The sequence below is a fragment of the Larimichthys crocea genome, chromosome XX (genome assembly GCF_000972845.2).
Source record: "Larimichthys crocea isolate SSNF chromosome XX, L_crocea_2.0, whole genome shotgun sequence".
Taxonomy (NCBI): domain Eukaryota; kingdom Metazoa; phylum Chordata; class Actinopteri; family Sciaenidae; genus Larimichthys; species Larimichthys crocea.
The window spans coordinates 17,388,103-17,402,693 of NC_040030.1; the positions used below are offsets into that span (position 1 = coordinate 17,388,103).

The window sequence follows — 14,591 nt, forward strand, 5'->3', positions numbered from 1 at the left end:
AGATCTCATCTTCGTGCACACACCAGCACACACACACACACACACACACACACACTAGCTCAATACCTTAGTTAATTTTGGTCGTTGTCTAATGTTTAGTTGAATTAAATTTTAATAAGGTATATTTATGTTGTATTTCTTTACGGCACTGTGTGTAAGATTGTCAATGTCTCATATCAATCTTCTGTGCAAACACTTGTTACATAGATTTTTGACAATAATATACAATTTGACTTTGATATGGTTTGTCAGATGAAAGGCATAGGTGCACTGGATGAAGGAGGTGCACTGGATGATGGAGGGGCACTGGATGAAGGAGGGGCAGCTGAAGGAGGAGGTGATAGAAGCCCCAGCATAGAAGAAAGAAGAGGTTTGTTTTGACTGTGCTTGAGTAGTAGACTGTTCATTTAAAATAGATAAAATATTTATCTTTTATCTGAAAAGATGCAGATCTTTTTAATACAGCACAACAGTTTAAGATGTTGTTGGTGTATGCAATGCATGTACATGTTATTATTGTTAAACAGTGTGTTGTGTTGTGCTGTGTTGACTGCTCGTATTGTTCAACACTAATAATCTTGCACATGTCCTCTATAGATGATGATGTCTTGCCTTCTCCCAAAAAGAAGACTGCCATGGACCAGCTGTTTGGAGAGTTTGTCACCACAAGAACACCAATGAAGACCACAAGGGAGAAAGCTAAGGATGAAATTTTAAAATACAGAGAAAGAGACTCTTTAGAACTAGGCGGTGATGTGTTGCAGTGGTGGAAAAAGCAGGCAGTCCTACCACTCCTTTCATCTTTAGCCAAAGATTACTTGTCCATCCCAGCAACTAGCGTGTCCTCTGAGCGTGTGTTTAGCAGTGCAGGCAATATTGTTACTGCCCAACAAAGTCTCTTGCACCCTGACCATGTTGATCAATTGATCTTTCTTAAAAAGAACTTGAAAAAGACACATCTGGGTTAAATGTTTCAATTCAGTAGCCTGAACTGTTGCTCTCTTGTTATTCTCATTTGTTCATAACTGTGAATCATTTTACATTTGGAGGAAAATGCAATGAGCCCCTTTGTTGGTTTTTTAAGTTGTTATATTGGAGGGAATCTCCTGGCCTTAATCTTTTTTTTAGTAGCCCATTTTATTTGTTTTACCTCCTGTATAAACTAAATGCACTTTTGAAAACTTAACCTGGAAACCTTAAACTTTTGTAGGTCTTGAGTTGTTCTACAACATGCACTAAAGAGGAACCTTTTTGTTTAAGGTTATACTTGTACTACAGTTCCAGAGAAACCTGTAAGCACTCTGTTACTTTATGTGTTTTAAAATAAAAGGCATAGCTTTAATGCTTCAAGTGCCATAACTTGAACTACTCTGTATTCCATGGTGCACTTTTCTTCTGCATTGCATCGTATCGTATCGAATCGCATCGTATCGCACTGGACCGCATTGTATTAGAATTAAATCGTACTGTATCGCACCGTATCGCAGCATGTGGGAGAATCGTATCGCATCTTAGCACTGGCAATTTCATTAATCTTGAATGTATCGAATCGTTGGCAGTGTATCGAGATGCGTATCGTATCGCTTTGATTATGAAGATTCCCATCCCTACTAATGTAACATCACCAGTGATAGACTTGAACCCATCACTCGTAAGTTATAAAAAAATAACACATTTTAGTATGTACTTTTGATCATTCAGACTGAAGTGAAAAAAATGTTAATGTGGAGTAATCTTTATTACAAAGTCATCCTTTCAAGTTTAAAAGCTAAGCTCAGTAAAAGACAGCTGGATTTAAATGGTATCTCTTGTCAATCAACAGGAGACAAGTTTGGATTCTGCACAGTGGCTGAATGCAGGCACCCCAGAGGTAAAGTTTAGCATGACATTATGTTGTGTGTTTTTGTAATGCAGCATTGAGTATGTTTTGTAAATACTGGTATATTTACACATTATCATCTCATGCAACATTTTACTTTTAAGGTCTTCTACAGAAGGTCACGTTTGGAACCACTTAACAGGTATTTAGGGGGTTTACAAACTGCAGGAATTTGTGACACCACTTTTTTACACCCATGAATAGCCTCAATACCCAATAATTACATCGACTTTACACTGAATGTCAGAATACATCAGTAGATTAATCCCAGTACAGTACTAGTGTTATGCAAAAAAAAAGTTTGATTTCAAAATAGTTTGACATGTTATATGTAAAACTGTAAATCTGTTTTTTTAGGGTTCCTGACAATGACTTTATCATTGATGATTCTGAAGATGGGGAGGAGGACGACATGTTTGACATTTCTTCAGAAAATGGGGTTATTCCATTGGTAGGTTTTCATTTTTGCTCAGTGAACACTGAGAATAACACTGGGAAAATATTTTTGTCGAGAGTTGTTCATGACTATGCATTTTGCATACTCTAAATGAAATTAATTGGATATTTAATGGTGTTCTTTATACATGTTGTACCCTTTAGGAAGAAGTGGATCTTTGCACAATTCTAAGGACTTTTAAAGAGGAACACATTTCTGACGACCAGATATCCATCATTTGCATCAGGAGGAGAAAGCTTTTGGAGAGTGCCATTAAGGCCATCTCCAGGGTCACATTTTCCTGGACTGACTTGCCACAGATAGAGTTTGTAGGAGAAGATGCAGATGATATGGGGGGACCACAACGAGAGTTTTTCAGGTCTGAATACTGCAAGTAATTTGTGAAATGTTTTATAACAACTGTGATTTTTTTTTTCTCATGAACAGCACAGTGATACAAATTGTCTTTTCTGTTGATTTGTTCTAGACTCTTGATGATAGAACTACAGACCTCTCTTGGCATCTTCGAGGGAAAGGCTGGCCAGGTCTTTTTTACTTATGACCAGGCAGCATTAGAGCAGCGAAAGTACTTCAAAGGTGGCAACCTCATTGCGTGGTCGATTGCACATGGAGGTCCATGTATCAGAGCCCTGGATCCCAGCCTCTTCCAGCTGATGTGTGGCCAGGAGCCACAACTGGAGCAGTTTGACTCGCATGTGCTGCCTGACCCTGATGTGCAAAGCAAACTCAAACAAGTACTTAATAATCATGTTAATATTTATTGGGATTTTGAACAATTTATTACTTATGGTCAAAGTTGACAAAAGCATGAAATAGCATTACATTTATAGTAAACCATAACAGGGCAAGCTCCATTGTTCTCACTCAGATCCAGCAGTGCAAGACTGCAGAGGACCTGACTGCACTCCAGCAAGACCTGGGTGACTGGATTGCAGAGTGTGGCATTCCAGGCATATTTAATGCTACAGTGGAAGACATGCCGAAAATCTATGCATACGTAGTGAAGCACTACATCTTTCTCAGGTAAACACATGAAATAAGCTTTACAGTTGTAATTACTAAAAAACACTGTCAATATGAAAACATTACTTTCTACACTAAGACATTAGCTTGTAAATATGGGGGGGGAAAAAACTTAATCTGTATCTACAGATTTGATATACTAACAAAGTTTGGAATCACTGAGAAATATTTATACATTTGTTTGTATTGGACAGAGATGTATAATTTTATTCTCCAAGGCATCAAATTGATCATAAATAATAATGATAATGTTACAAATTACCAGGAAAAAAAGAGAAGCTTCCATCTTAGGATCAGTTTGTCTAACTAGAGACAGATGTACTTCTGGGCTGGGCTTGTTCTTCTTTCTTTCCTGCTCATGGCCGCTGCAGCTGGCAAGCTCTTGTGAATTTATAGTTAAGAAACCGTCACTGCATAAAGTAAGAATAATTTGTGACATAATTTTTGATCATCGAATTATTCAGCCCCCCAAATATTACATTTATAAAATACCTCCAAACTTCTGCACAGTAACGCACATGTTTGATCTTTGTTGGTCTATAGAACAGCCAAGATGATACACCAGTTCACAGATGGAATGAATGCATATGGGAAGCTGTGGGACCTGGTCATGGACAACTGGATTGCCTTCCTGCCTTTGTTCACCAACATGCAGGAACCTCTGTCAAAGGCAGCTTTCAAGGCCATCTTCAGGTATAACTACAGCACAAGAGGATCCAACCATCGTGAGCAGCGCCGGTCCTGGCCACATGTGCGCCCTGGGCGAACCCCCCCCCCCCCCCGAGGCGAACATTTTCTCCGGCGCCCTAACGGCCGCCCGTGCGCCCCTGGTTGCGCCGTGCGCCCCTGGATGCGTGCGCCCCCATAGGTCTGTCCGACGCCCCCCTCTGCCTTGTCAACACCCCGCTCCGCTAACTTAATGAGCGGATTCGAAAATTACCGAGGTTTTTTGCTTTTTCGGGCGTTCGTGCGCCCCCCACGGAGAATGCGCCCTGGGCGGCGGCCCACATTGCCCATAGCTAGGACCGGCCCTGATCGTGAGGCAGAGGAGGACACCATCTTCAGCTGGGAGATGGTTCTTAACATGATTGAAGGTACATTTCAATCCTTGTTGGAGCTTTAATTATTAGAGCAAAATGTTGACTAATGGTTTGTTGTTTGACAGAGCATAGAAATGTTTTCAGCTGTTAAATTTGCATGCTTCACATCTTGCAAACTCAGAGATTTGATTTTAGACATGAATATAAATGTTAAGTGAAATTTACTTCTTTGTTGGCAGACAAAGTGACAGAGCTGAGATTTGAAGACCTTCTGATTTTTGTCACTGGAGCAGATGAAGTCCCTGCCCTCGGCTTTCCCAGGAAGCCCTGCATTGACTTCTATGAACAGGAAGCAGGCCAGCGTCGTTTGCCCTACGCATCTACCTGTGCAATGTGCCTTTACCTCCCAAGAGGTATCACAGAGGAGGACAAACTGCATGAGATGCTTTTCCAGGCCACAAGAGACTCATTGGGATTTGGAAAGGTTTAGTTCACAACATTAGGAATGCAACAATCATAGATAATGATGGTATGTTCATTAATTGCAGCCCTTGCTGCATCCATAGTCTGAAGGTTTGAGTGGTTGTATTATGTTGTTAGAACAAAGTTTTGAAGTTCTCTTGTACACACCATATACCTTTCCTTTAGGTCTGCTGCTCCATCCATTGCATTTTGCAGCATCCGCTGCTGTTCAGAGGTCAGGTTATAGGGTGGTTGTGACACACTCACTCTTCGATCAAGGTCCTCATTGTTTGCCTCTAACTGGGTGAGCTGTATGCCATGTCTTGCCAAGGCAGCTTCCAGACTTTCTTCACTGTACGGGTCATCTCCAAAGACATTGTTGAGAGCTGCTGACTCCTGTTCACTGTTGGACAGCATTCCCTCCATCCACATTTGTGTAGGTGTATGGTTGTTCGCAGATCTGATTCTGTGGTTGTTCCAAGCACTTTTAAATAAATTGAGTCGTCTCTGGATCTCTGGTTTAAAAACTACTTGTAGTGCCATTTTATGAGTGTTGTCTTCTGGGTTCAATATTTGTTCATCTTCAAATGAATAGAACAGTTGGTAGAAGTAGTGCACAACCTGCTGGAAAACATCTCTCCAGAGACGTTCTATCCTTTGATTGTGTACTGAACGACCTGTAATGTGGCTTCCTTGTCCCTGCAAAAGGTTCATTAAAAGAGCCACAAGAGTATTCTCCCCTCCGTGGTCCGATCTGACTCTGGAGGGTAACCCGTACCGACAGGTGGCCCGAACAAAATAACTCAGCACTGTCAAAGCTTTGTTGTTTGTGCTGCAGTTGATGTAGGTTATTAGTCTGGTGTTGCCATCAATACCAGCATGTGTCACAAAACCCCACCTGCAAAACATAACGGATAAAATGGAATAATGTATTACTCTATTTCATTTGCGCCACTACATTCATAACTACTCAAAATATTTGTGAAAAATCTTTGCTATAAAAATGTGGAAAATGAATGTGATAACAGACAAAACAAAGCTGGGCTAGCGAGTACAAAACCTGGACTTGAACACATGCAGTGAAATTGAGTCTGTACTGCCAATTTAATATGGCTCCCTAATTCTTTTTTACCACTACAGAAAAAAATACAAGAGTTGACCCCCAATTACCGAATGAGACGCATATGGCCATCTATGTGCCATAAACTATTAGGAAATGGCACATGGTACATTCTTCTAGCCACAGTCTGGCTCCATCTCTGGGCTGCAGCAGCTGGATCAATTCGGTTAAGGGTCTCTCGAACTCTTCTTCTTTGCACTACAATCCCCTCAGCATGCAGGTACGCCCTCATCATCTGAATGGAGTTGATAATTCAAGATAATTAAGATAAATTTTGTATTTAAAAAAAACGATAAAACCTATAAGGGAATATGTAGTATGCTTACTTCTGAGCCTGATCTTGGAAACTGGTTGTGGAGTCTCCTGACATGCTCCTCTAGGTTAGCATCACTAATGGGAGTGAATCTTTTTCTTGCCGAAATCTGGATAGACTTCATTTTTTTATGCAGGTATGAGGAGGAACAGCCCAACATCCTTGCCATGGCTCTGACTGTGAAGCCTGAAGTAAGAAGCAGCTCAAGTTGCTCTCTTGAAACGTCAAGTGCAGGTCTCCCTGGTCTCCCTAAAACATGGAAATAAAATAATTAAGTAATTAGGTGTCAAAATATAGTTACCCAAGTTCTTAAAGTGGAAACAGACAATCTTTAAATTTTTCCAGTTAATTCATTTAGTATTTTGTTAATTGTATAATAATATTTTTGTATCATTATACAATTAATCTTCCTACACACTCAAGTAGTCCTAAACCTGATCAGATTATGGGACCAAGGCATACAGTAGACTGTGTGGCTGGGGTTAAGACTACCATAGATTTTCATGTTGTTATTTTCATGTCCCACTTGCTGTCATTTCCTAAATTGTGATAAACTCTGATCTTCTTAAATGAGAAAGAATACATAACATGCAATTAAGTTTTATTGATGGATATCTGGAAATGAAATTAATATGGCTTCTTACATTGGACATTTTTAAGCATGCCTACCCAATGACATTTTAAATTTTGAACTATTAAGTGACAGAATCATAATGTGTGTGCTTCTATTGGCTGCGGATGCGCTGCGTACAAGCTCCGTCACAGCTTTTCAACCTTAACCATAAATCAAGCTTTCTGACCATATTTCAACGTTGATTCAATGTGATTTTGTGAATGTATCCAAAGAACTTTAGGTTATTTACATAACCCCGGTTCTCTTTCATAATATTTCGCTCGATGTCTCACTATGGGATGCACGCCTCACTGCAGCCCTCAGAAGCATTAACCTCATTACGCCAATCCTGATTGGCTGGTGAAACGTGTGCGTCCACCATAGGTAGTGCCATCTACCTTAAATAGCCCATGCGGACAGCACCACGTCATTCAAGATAAGCACCTCTTCTCACTCGCCCAAGCAAGAAGGGTTGTCTGGTGAGACATCTCACTCATATTACTCAGAGAACCGGGGTTATGTAAATAACCTAAAGTTCTCTTTCATAATATTTCGCTCGATGTCTCACTATGGGATATGGTTGCTCCCGTATTGCCAGACAAGCTTATCCAGCGTCCACCAACCCACAGGGAGAAGTACTCTGTTCCAATCAGGACAGCAAAACCGCGCGTGCCATGCACTGAGCGGAGACGTCCAGCATATAGAAACGGACAAAAGTGAGAGGCGAGGACCAACTCGCTGCAGCACAGATATCCTGAACAGAAACTCCCCTGAATAAGGCCCAGGATGCGGCCAAGCCACGAGTCGAGTGCGCTCGCAGGCCCGCAGGTGGCTGCAAACCCTGACTCGTGTAAGCCAAAGCAATCGCCTCCACCATCCAGTGGGACAGGCGCTGCTTCGTGACAGGCTTCCCCTTATGAGGACTAGCCCAGGAGACGAACAGCTGATCGCTCCTCCTGAAACCCCTTGTCTTATCCATATAAGTGCGCAACGCACGGACCGGACATAACGCATGCGACCGCTGCTCACCCGGTGAGGCAGCAAAAGCCACAAGGTCAATAGGAGAACATGAGTCCACCACCTTAGGCACAAAAGCCAGGTTGGGCTTCAAAATCATCCTTACATCCCCGGGGAAGAGCTGAGCGCACGAGGGATGCACCGAAAGCGCATGGATGTCACTAACCCGTTTAGCCGAAGCCAGAGCTAGCAACAACACTGTCTTAAGAGACACGTGTTTCAAGTTCGCCCCCTCCAGTGGTTCAAAAGGAGGGCCCTTAAGCCCCTCCAGAATCACCGCCAGATCCCACGGTGGCACCAGTGGTCTGGACACGGGGAGAAGCCTGCGCGCTCCCTTCATAAAACGGCAAACCAGCGGGTGCCGGCTCGCTGTTTGCTTGCCAAACCCCACGTGACAGGCGGCGATAGCCGCCAAGTACACTTTCACCGTGGAGAAGGCTTTCCTTTTGTCAATCAGGTCCTGCAAGAATGACAATATCACTCCTACTGGACACTGAAAAGAAGCTAAACAGAAGAAAAAGAAACATAAGCTAAATAAGATCCGTCTGTGGACAGTTTAGCTAGCTAGCCCAGGACACGAGATATGCTCCGAGTGAGAAGAGGTGCTTATCTTGAATGACGTGGTGCTGTCCGCATGGGCTATTTAAGGTAGATGGCACTACCTATGGCGGACGCACACGTTCACCAGCCAAACCAGGATTGGCGTAATGAGATTAATGCTTCTGAGGGCTGCAGTGAGGCGTGCATCCCATAGTGAGACATCGAGCGAAATATTATGAAAGAGAACCATGTTTTTAACTGCTGTTGACATTTTTTGTCAAATAAATAAAGAAATCCAACTCCATTTAAGCTAAAATCAGACATAAAATATGCAAACCAAAACAATGAAACATACCTGAACGCAAACGAGGTGCAGCGTGGAAACCTGCACGAGCATTTGAAGCTAGGGGTTCCGTGATGACTGATCGGAGATCTGTAAGGCTCTGAACTAGATCCCGCATAGCCTCGGCGCTAAAAGTGTCTTCGACTCTTCTCAGGTTAGCAATTGAGATGTCAATAGCGTGCGCTTCTCTTTGACCTGCAGATCCTTGGCGATATGCTCTTTCAATTGCTGTACATCGTCTCCTAATGCGTCTCAGGACGACGTCCGCCATATTGGTCCTTGAACTTCTGTGAAATGCTCCCTGAAGTAATGACCAGATCAGTCACTGATTGGCTGAAATTTGGACCAATCAATGTGAAAATGGCAGCTTCCTTACACGCCCACATTCCCCTTTCTTGGATATCACTGATATCAAGGATATCACTGATATCACGGATATCACTGATATCACGGATATCAAGGATATCACTGATATCAGGGATATCCCTGATATCAAGGATATCACGGATATCACTGATATCAAGGATATCACTGATATCCCTGATATCAGGGATATCACTGATATCAAGGATATCACGGATATCAAGGATATCACTGATATCACGGATATCACTGATATCAGGGATATCAGGGATATCCCTGATATCAAGGATATCACGGATATCACTGATATCAAGGATATCACGGATATCACGGATATCACAGATATCACAGATATGCATATCCAGGACATCAGATATCTGACATCCTTGATATCATTATAACATTATAACATCATTATTGTTCTTCTTATTACCATCAACAACAGTAAAAGCTCATCAGGCTTTATGGGGTTAAGTTTTTGCTGGGTGGAATCCTTTCAGAAGAGCCAATAGGAAACCTCAATGCATGTGCTGTCCCCACCTCCCAATTAGCATTTTATTCCACCAGTTCTACTAGTGAACATTTAGACCCTTACTAGTACTACTAGTAGGCCAAAAACACCTTACTAGTACTACTAGTGGACACTTTTGCCCTTTCTAGGACTACTAGTAAGGAACAAAATAACCCAACTAGTGCAACTAGTGGTTGCTGTGGCTCTTACTAGTAGTACTAGTAGACAATTTGGGCCTTACTAGTACTACTAGTAACAATAAGAATGCCCACTAGTAGTATTAGTGAGAGCCACAATGTCCACTAGTAGTACTAGTAATGTCGAAAGAGACATACTAGTATTACTAGTAGACATTTTGGCCCTCACTAGTAGTACTAGTAATGTCAAAAACATCTTACTAGTGCTACTAGTGGACATTTTGGCTCTCACTAGTACTACTAGTAGGCATTCTTGCTGTTACTAGTAGTACTAGTAAGGTAAAATATACCTCACTAGTACTACAAGTGGACATTTTTGTACGTACTAGTAGTACTAGTGAGGTCAAAAATGCCTCACTATTGCTACTAGTGGGCATTTTGGTGCTACTAGTAGGGTCCAGGAGGCTACTAGTGCATGACACATGCCTACTAGTAGGGCGTAGTAGTGTTACTAGTGCAGCACAGTAGTTTACAAGTAGGGTTTGATTGCGAACTAGTAGGCCAAAAGTGGCACTAGTAGTGTAAAAAACGTTACTAGTAAGACACAGTCGTTCTACTAGTGTGCTCTAGTAGTTCTACTAGTGCGAAATATCGTCTTACTAGTGAGGACAAAAAGCTTACTAGTACATGGACCTTAAGTCCGATATCAAGGATATTGAATAAATGCTCAAACGGCTTTCCATACCATTTTACTTGGTGCACCATTAGTATAGGTTACCTACCCGCTCGTATATAGACTATTTTAAATTCTACTGGCGTGTTTTTAAAAGAAAACAGTTTGAAATATTCACCTCTTTTATATTGTATTTTAACAACATAATAAAAATATTGTATAGCATACCACACATCATATGGTTTTTGTCCTCTCTCCTGGTCACCGGCAGTGTGCTCTACCCCCGAAATCAAAAGAACTTGTCTCCTAATTTACAATAACCTTTTTTTTCTTATCAATTGATTAATTATATTAATCTTCCACACATCTTTTCCCCTCCCCCCTTTGTAACATTTGGCGTTGTCGGCAGGATCGGGGCTTTGGAGCACCTACAGTGATCGGGAAGAGAGGCAGCCATGATGATGCTGGTATACCCTGGTGCCCCTTGGTTACCCAGATTTAACGGACAAGGTGATGATTTAAAAAACAGTGTCTGGAAGGAACAGATACAGGGTTTGCTGGGGGCACAAGAGTTACCAGAGGCCAGGAAAGTTGATATTGTACTGGGTGCATTAGCTGGGGAGGCTAAACGCCAGATTAGTGTTTTAGAAGAGGGCGAGAGGGACCAAACCCGCAAGGTTTTTTTTGTATTTAGACTCCTTATATGGTGATAAGACTACCATCCCTGTACTAAGGTCTCGATTTTTTAGCTGTGTCCAAGGGCCGGATGAGACCGTGCCCTCGTATCTCCTTAAGCTACGAGAACTACATTGCAGGTTGTGGCGACATGACCCAGATAGCGCCCCCTCCGACGTTGCCTTGAGAGATCAGCTACTGTTGGGTCTACGTGAGGGTGCACGTAGATCCAACGTGTACGTCCGCCGCAACCCAGATGAGACCTTTGCTGCTGTCCATCAGGAAGCACTGCTGCTGGATTCAGAGCGTGGAAATTCAAGGCCTGAGGTAACATGTGCTTCTGTGAGTAACCCATATGTGTCTGCTCAAACTCAGGATGCCAGCTGGAAAGAAACGCTGAAGAGAGAGATAATGGAGGATGTGAAATTACAAATAGCCGGAATCACGCAGGAACTGTTGAGGGAGATAAAACCACTCATCCAACCACTTGGCATTGTACCACAGTCCCCTGTACAAACCGTGAGAGAACAATGGCGGTTCCCTGCCCACACAAACAGTTGGGATGAGCAAGGTAGGCCCATTTGCCGTCGGTGTCGACAAACAGGCCACATGGCAAGGTTTTGTAGACAAGCTGTAGCTTCGCAACAAGCTTTAAACTAACCATCCCTGCTGCTGAGGTCCGAGGGGCGGGGGTTGAGTGTACGCCAGAGGAGAATAGGGCCACCGAAGCATTTATTGGAAATTGCCCAACTATTCCAGTTAAAATTGAAGGAGTTAAACTGGAGGTATTGTTGGACACTGGGTCTCAAGTCACACTGATGCAGCAAAGTCTCTTTGAGCAACATTTCCCTCAAATGAAGTGTGGTAAAACCCCTGTATTTTTTAAATTGAGGGATGCTAATGGACTTGAACTTCCTTACGTAGGCTATGCTGTGTTTGACATGGAGGTGGAGGGTATTGCTATACCCAGACGAGGGGTTGTGATTGCTAAAGATGAACACTGTACACACCCACTTGTCATCGGAATGAATGTGGTGAAGTCATGCTGGGATGCTCTTTTTAAACAGTCCGAGGAGTCTGGTTTCTTCCCCCAGAACTTACAGAACCATCAAGCCTGGAGAGATGCGTTTGCCACCTGCCGTCGTATCGAGGCCACCATGACAGAGGATGGGTTGCTGGGTTATGTGCGACCAGCTGGCTGACGCATAATCAAAGTCCCTCCAAAAAGTGAGCTGCTAGTGTGGGGCCGGACCAAGAGGGACCCCGGAAGAAAGGAATACTGCGCTCTTATGGAAGCACTACCAGAAAACAACAATGTGGGGGTGGCTCGGACATTAACGATGGTAAGGGATGGCAGAGTTCCTGTGAGGATTTGTAACCCACACTCTTATTGTCTGACCATAAGCCGATATCAGAAGCTTGGCAAACTGTTGCGTCGCGTTCCAACGCGACCTACGTACGGCCAGGCGTGTAAGTACCGTTGGGATATAGTAACGCTCTGGAGGGATTTGTGCCGTTACGCGGTAGTTAGTGTGTCGTGTGGGCACCCGACTGGCTGTGGCATTCTTGTGTGTGTTTTAGATACTTCCTGGATGCGGTCAGGAGAAGCAGCTACACATCATCGACCCGGGACGCGACTAGAGACCCTCTCCTACCTCAGGTGACCGCACCTGTACCAGGACGCTGACGGCGGCAGCCGCCAGGACTGAACGCCATCAGATGGCCATTTTACTTGGTGCACCATTAGTATAGGTTACCTACCCGCTCGTATATAGACTATTTTAAATTCGACTGGTGTGTTTTTAAAAGAAAACAGTTTGAAATATTCACCTATTTTATATTGTATTTTAACAACATAATAAAAATATTGTATAGCATACCACACATCATATGGTTTTTGTCCTCTCTCCTGGTCACCGGCAGTGTGCTCTACCCCTGAAATCAAAAGAACTTGTCTCCTAATTTACAATAACCTTTTTTTTTCTTATCAATTGATTAATTATATTAATATTCCACACATCTTTTCCCCTCCCCCCTTTGTAACACATGTAGCAACACAGACATACAATGTCAAACACAGACATACAATGGACACCTAACAGCTCTTCCAATAGTGAATAATGGAGACAGAAATTTCTATTAATGAACATGTTGGAGCACATTATTAAATCTCATTTTGTTTTTCAATTTTTCATGAAGAAATTGTGTTTGCTTTGTGTTTATAACAGCATCTACAGATTGTTACCATACCTGCAGTTATGATTGTACTGAGAACACAAACATCTAGTCTGACACTTGATAATTACATGTTGAAATGGACCAGCATAGGTATGCCAACAAGATAGAGGATGAACTAACCACCCTTGTGGCCTAATGTGGTCTATAAATCCTGGATAATAACCTGGCCAGTCAATGAGCCCCATGTGGGCTGCTTGATTTTGATGCTTTACTCAAATGGTAGTGTTGTATTGTAGCAAACGACGGCTTAATAAAGCCAGACTGCCACTGGCTGCAGTGTAACTGAAGAAATATCTGAGGATGCTGACATCAAGTGAGTTAGAGAAGCAGCTTTGTGACTGGAGCGAAAAACGAGAAGCGTATGGACAGAATAGTTGTCAAGTTATCAAATGACTGTTGATGACATTCACAGGTTTGATTTGCATATTGCACGTACTTTGCACATTCATCTGCTCACGTCTAAGAAGAAGTTTGACCTGCTGAAGCTGTGATTTGAGAGTATCATGTGCAGCACCCTCAGTGCAGACAGGACCAGAAGCAGCAGTGATCCTCATACCATATCAGATTTACAGCTTTCCTATTTCCAGACGATCATGAGTCCTGAACTAGGCCAGTTGGGCTGCTGCCCATGGGCCTTCTAGCAGTATAGTTTTTCCAAAACCACATGAACACAAGGGTAGCATGGATGACTCAAGCTGTGAACTCCTGCCTCTGAGGTACAAACCACATGGCCTTTGCTGCTTGTATTACAGTAGTGCACCCTAATATTTTTGATCCACCGGCCATATCTAGGTAATTTAAACGACTCTATGTGTTTTGCAACTGAAATCCGATACATGTGGTTCTGTTGGCCATCGGCAGGAATGTCACACAGGTCAAACAAGAGTCTGTTCTTCGCTTTCCCCTACGGACAGTTATTATCATGTTATATATTATCAAACAGAAGCACCAGCCTGCAGGAAAATTCATTTTTTGTTTAAGTCACCAGTACATCACAGGGCACATAGAGACAAGCAACCATTCACACTCACATTCACACCTACGGGCAGTTTAGAATCACCAGTTAACCTGTTTAGTGTTTGGACTGTGGGAGGAAGCAGAGAGAACCCACGCAGACACAGGGGGAACATGTAAACTCCCCAGACGAGGTTCAACCCAGAAACCTTCTTGCTGTGCGGCGACAGTGT

General features: G+C 42.8%; 3 protein-coding genes across 3 annotated transcripts; 2 read left to right on the forward strand and 1 right to left on the reverse strand.

Annotated features, from left to right (window-relative positions):
• The first annotated feature begins 239 nt into the window (after positions 1-239).
• On the forward strand, positions 240-1,035 carry LOC113744112 (zinc finger BED domain-containing protein 4-like). Its single transcript, XM_027272490.1, has 2 exons — positions 240-370; positions 598-1,035. Exons 1-2 carry the CDS (start codon positions 241-243, stop codon positions 966-968), a joined length of 501 nt encoding a protein of 166 aa, XP_027128291.1. The 5' UTR covers position 240; the 3' UTR covers positions 969-1,035.
• Positions 1,036-1,695: 660 nt separating this feature from the next.
• On the forward strand, positions 1,696-5,141 carry LOC109141668 (G2/M phase-specific E3 ubiquitin-protein ligase). Its single transcript, XM_027291931.1, has 10 exons — positions 1,696-1,870; positions 1,984-2,021; positions 2,237-2,330; positions 2,480-2,694; positions 2,803-3,070; positions 3,205-3,359; positions 3,903-4,081; positions 4,394-4,453; positions 4,639-4,928; positions 5,048-5,141. The coding sequence occupies exons 1-9, from the start codon at positions 1,799-1,801 to the stop codon at positions 4,887-4,889; spliced, it is 1,332 nt and encodes a 443-aa protein (XP_027147732.1). The 5' UTR covers positions 1,696-1,798; the 3' UTR covers positions 4,890-4,928; positions 5,048-5,141.
• LOC109142258 (uncharacterized) lies at positions 4,957-9,182 on the reverse strand. The gene is made up of 4 exons (XM_019275328.2): positions 8,820-9,182; positions 6,308-6,543; positions 6,032-6,216; positions 4,957-5,759 (listed from the first exon to the last, which is right to left on the reverse strand). Exons 1-4 carry the CDS (start codon positions 9,076-9,078, stop codon positions 4,988-4,990), a joined length of 1,452 nt encoding a protein of 483 aa, XP_019130873.2. The 5' UTR covers positions 9,079-9,182; the 3' UTR covers positions 4,957-4,987.
• Between the last annotated feature and the right edge of the window lie 5,409 nt (positions 9,183-14,591).

What these genes read in the sequence shown, in the direction of transcription:
- LOC113744112 (XM_027272490.1), top strand. Translation starts at nt 241, where the DNA reads ATGGTTTGTCAGATGAAAGGCATAGGTGCACTGGATGAAGGAGGTGCA. An exon ending in CAGCATAGAAGAAAGAAGAG is followed by an intron (nt 371 to 597) that starts GTTTGTTTTGAC and finishes TGTCCTCTATAG; the next exon opens with ATGATGATGTCTTGCCTTCT.
- LOC109141668 (XM_027291931.1), top strand. Translation starts at nt 1,799, where the DNA reads ATGGTATCTCTTGTCAATCAACAGGAGACAAGTTTGGATTCTGCACAG. An exon ending in TGAATGCAGGCACCCCAGAG is followed by an intron (nt 1,871 to 1,983) that starts GTAAAGTTTAGC and finishes TTTACTTTTAAG; the next exon opens with GTCTTCTACAGAAGGTCACG. An exon ending in TGCAAAGCAAACTCAAACAA is followed by an intron (nt 3,071 to 3,204) that starts GTACTTAATAAT and finishes GTTCTCACTCAG; the next exon opens with ATCCAGCAGTGCAAGACTGC.
- LOC109142258 (XM_019275328.2), bottom strand. Translation starts at nt 9,078, where the DNA reads ATGGCGGACGTCGTCCTGAGACGCATTAGGAGACGATGTACAGCAATT. An exon ending in TGCACCTCGTTTGCGTTCAG is followed by an intron (nt 6,544 to 8,819) that starts GTATGTTTCATT and finishes TCCATGTTTTAG; the next exon opens with GGAGACCAGGGAGACCTGCA. An exon ending in TTCCAAGATCAGGCTCAGAA is followed by an intron (nt 6,217 to 6,307) that starts GTAAGCATACTA and finishes AACTCCATTCAG; the next exon opens with ATGATGAGGGCGTACCTGCA.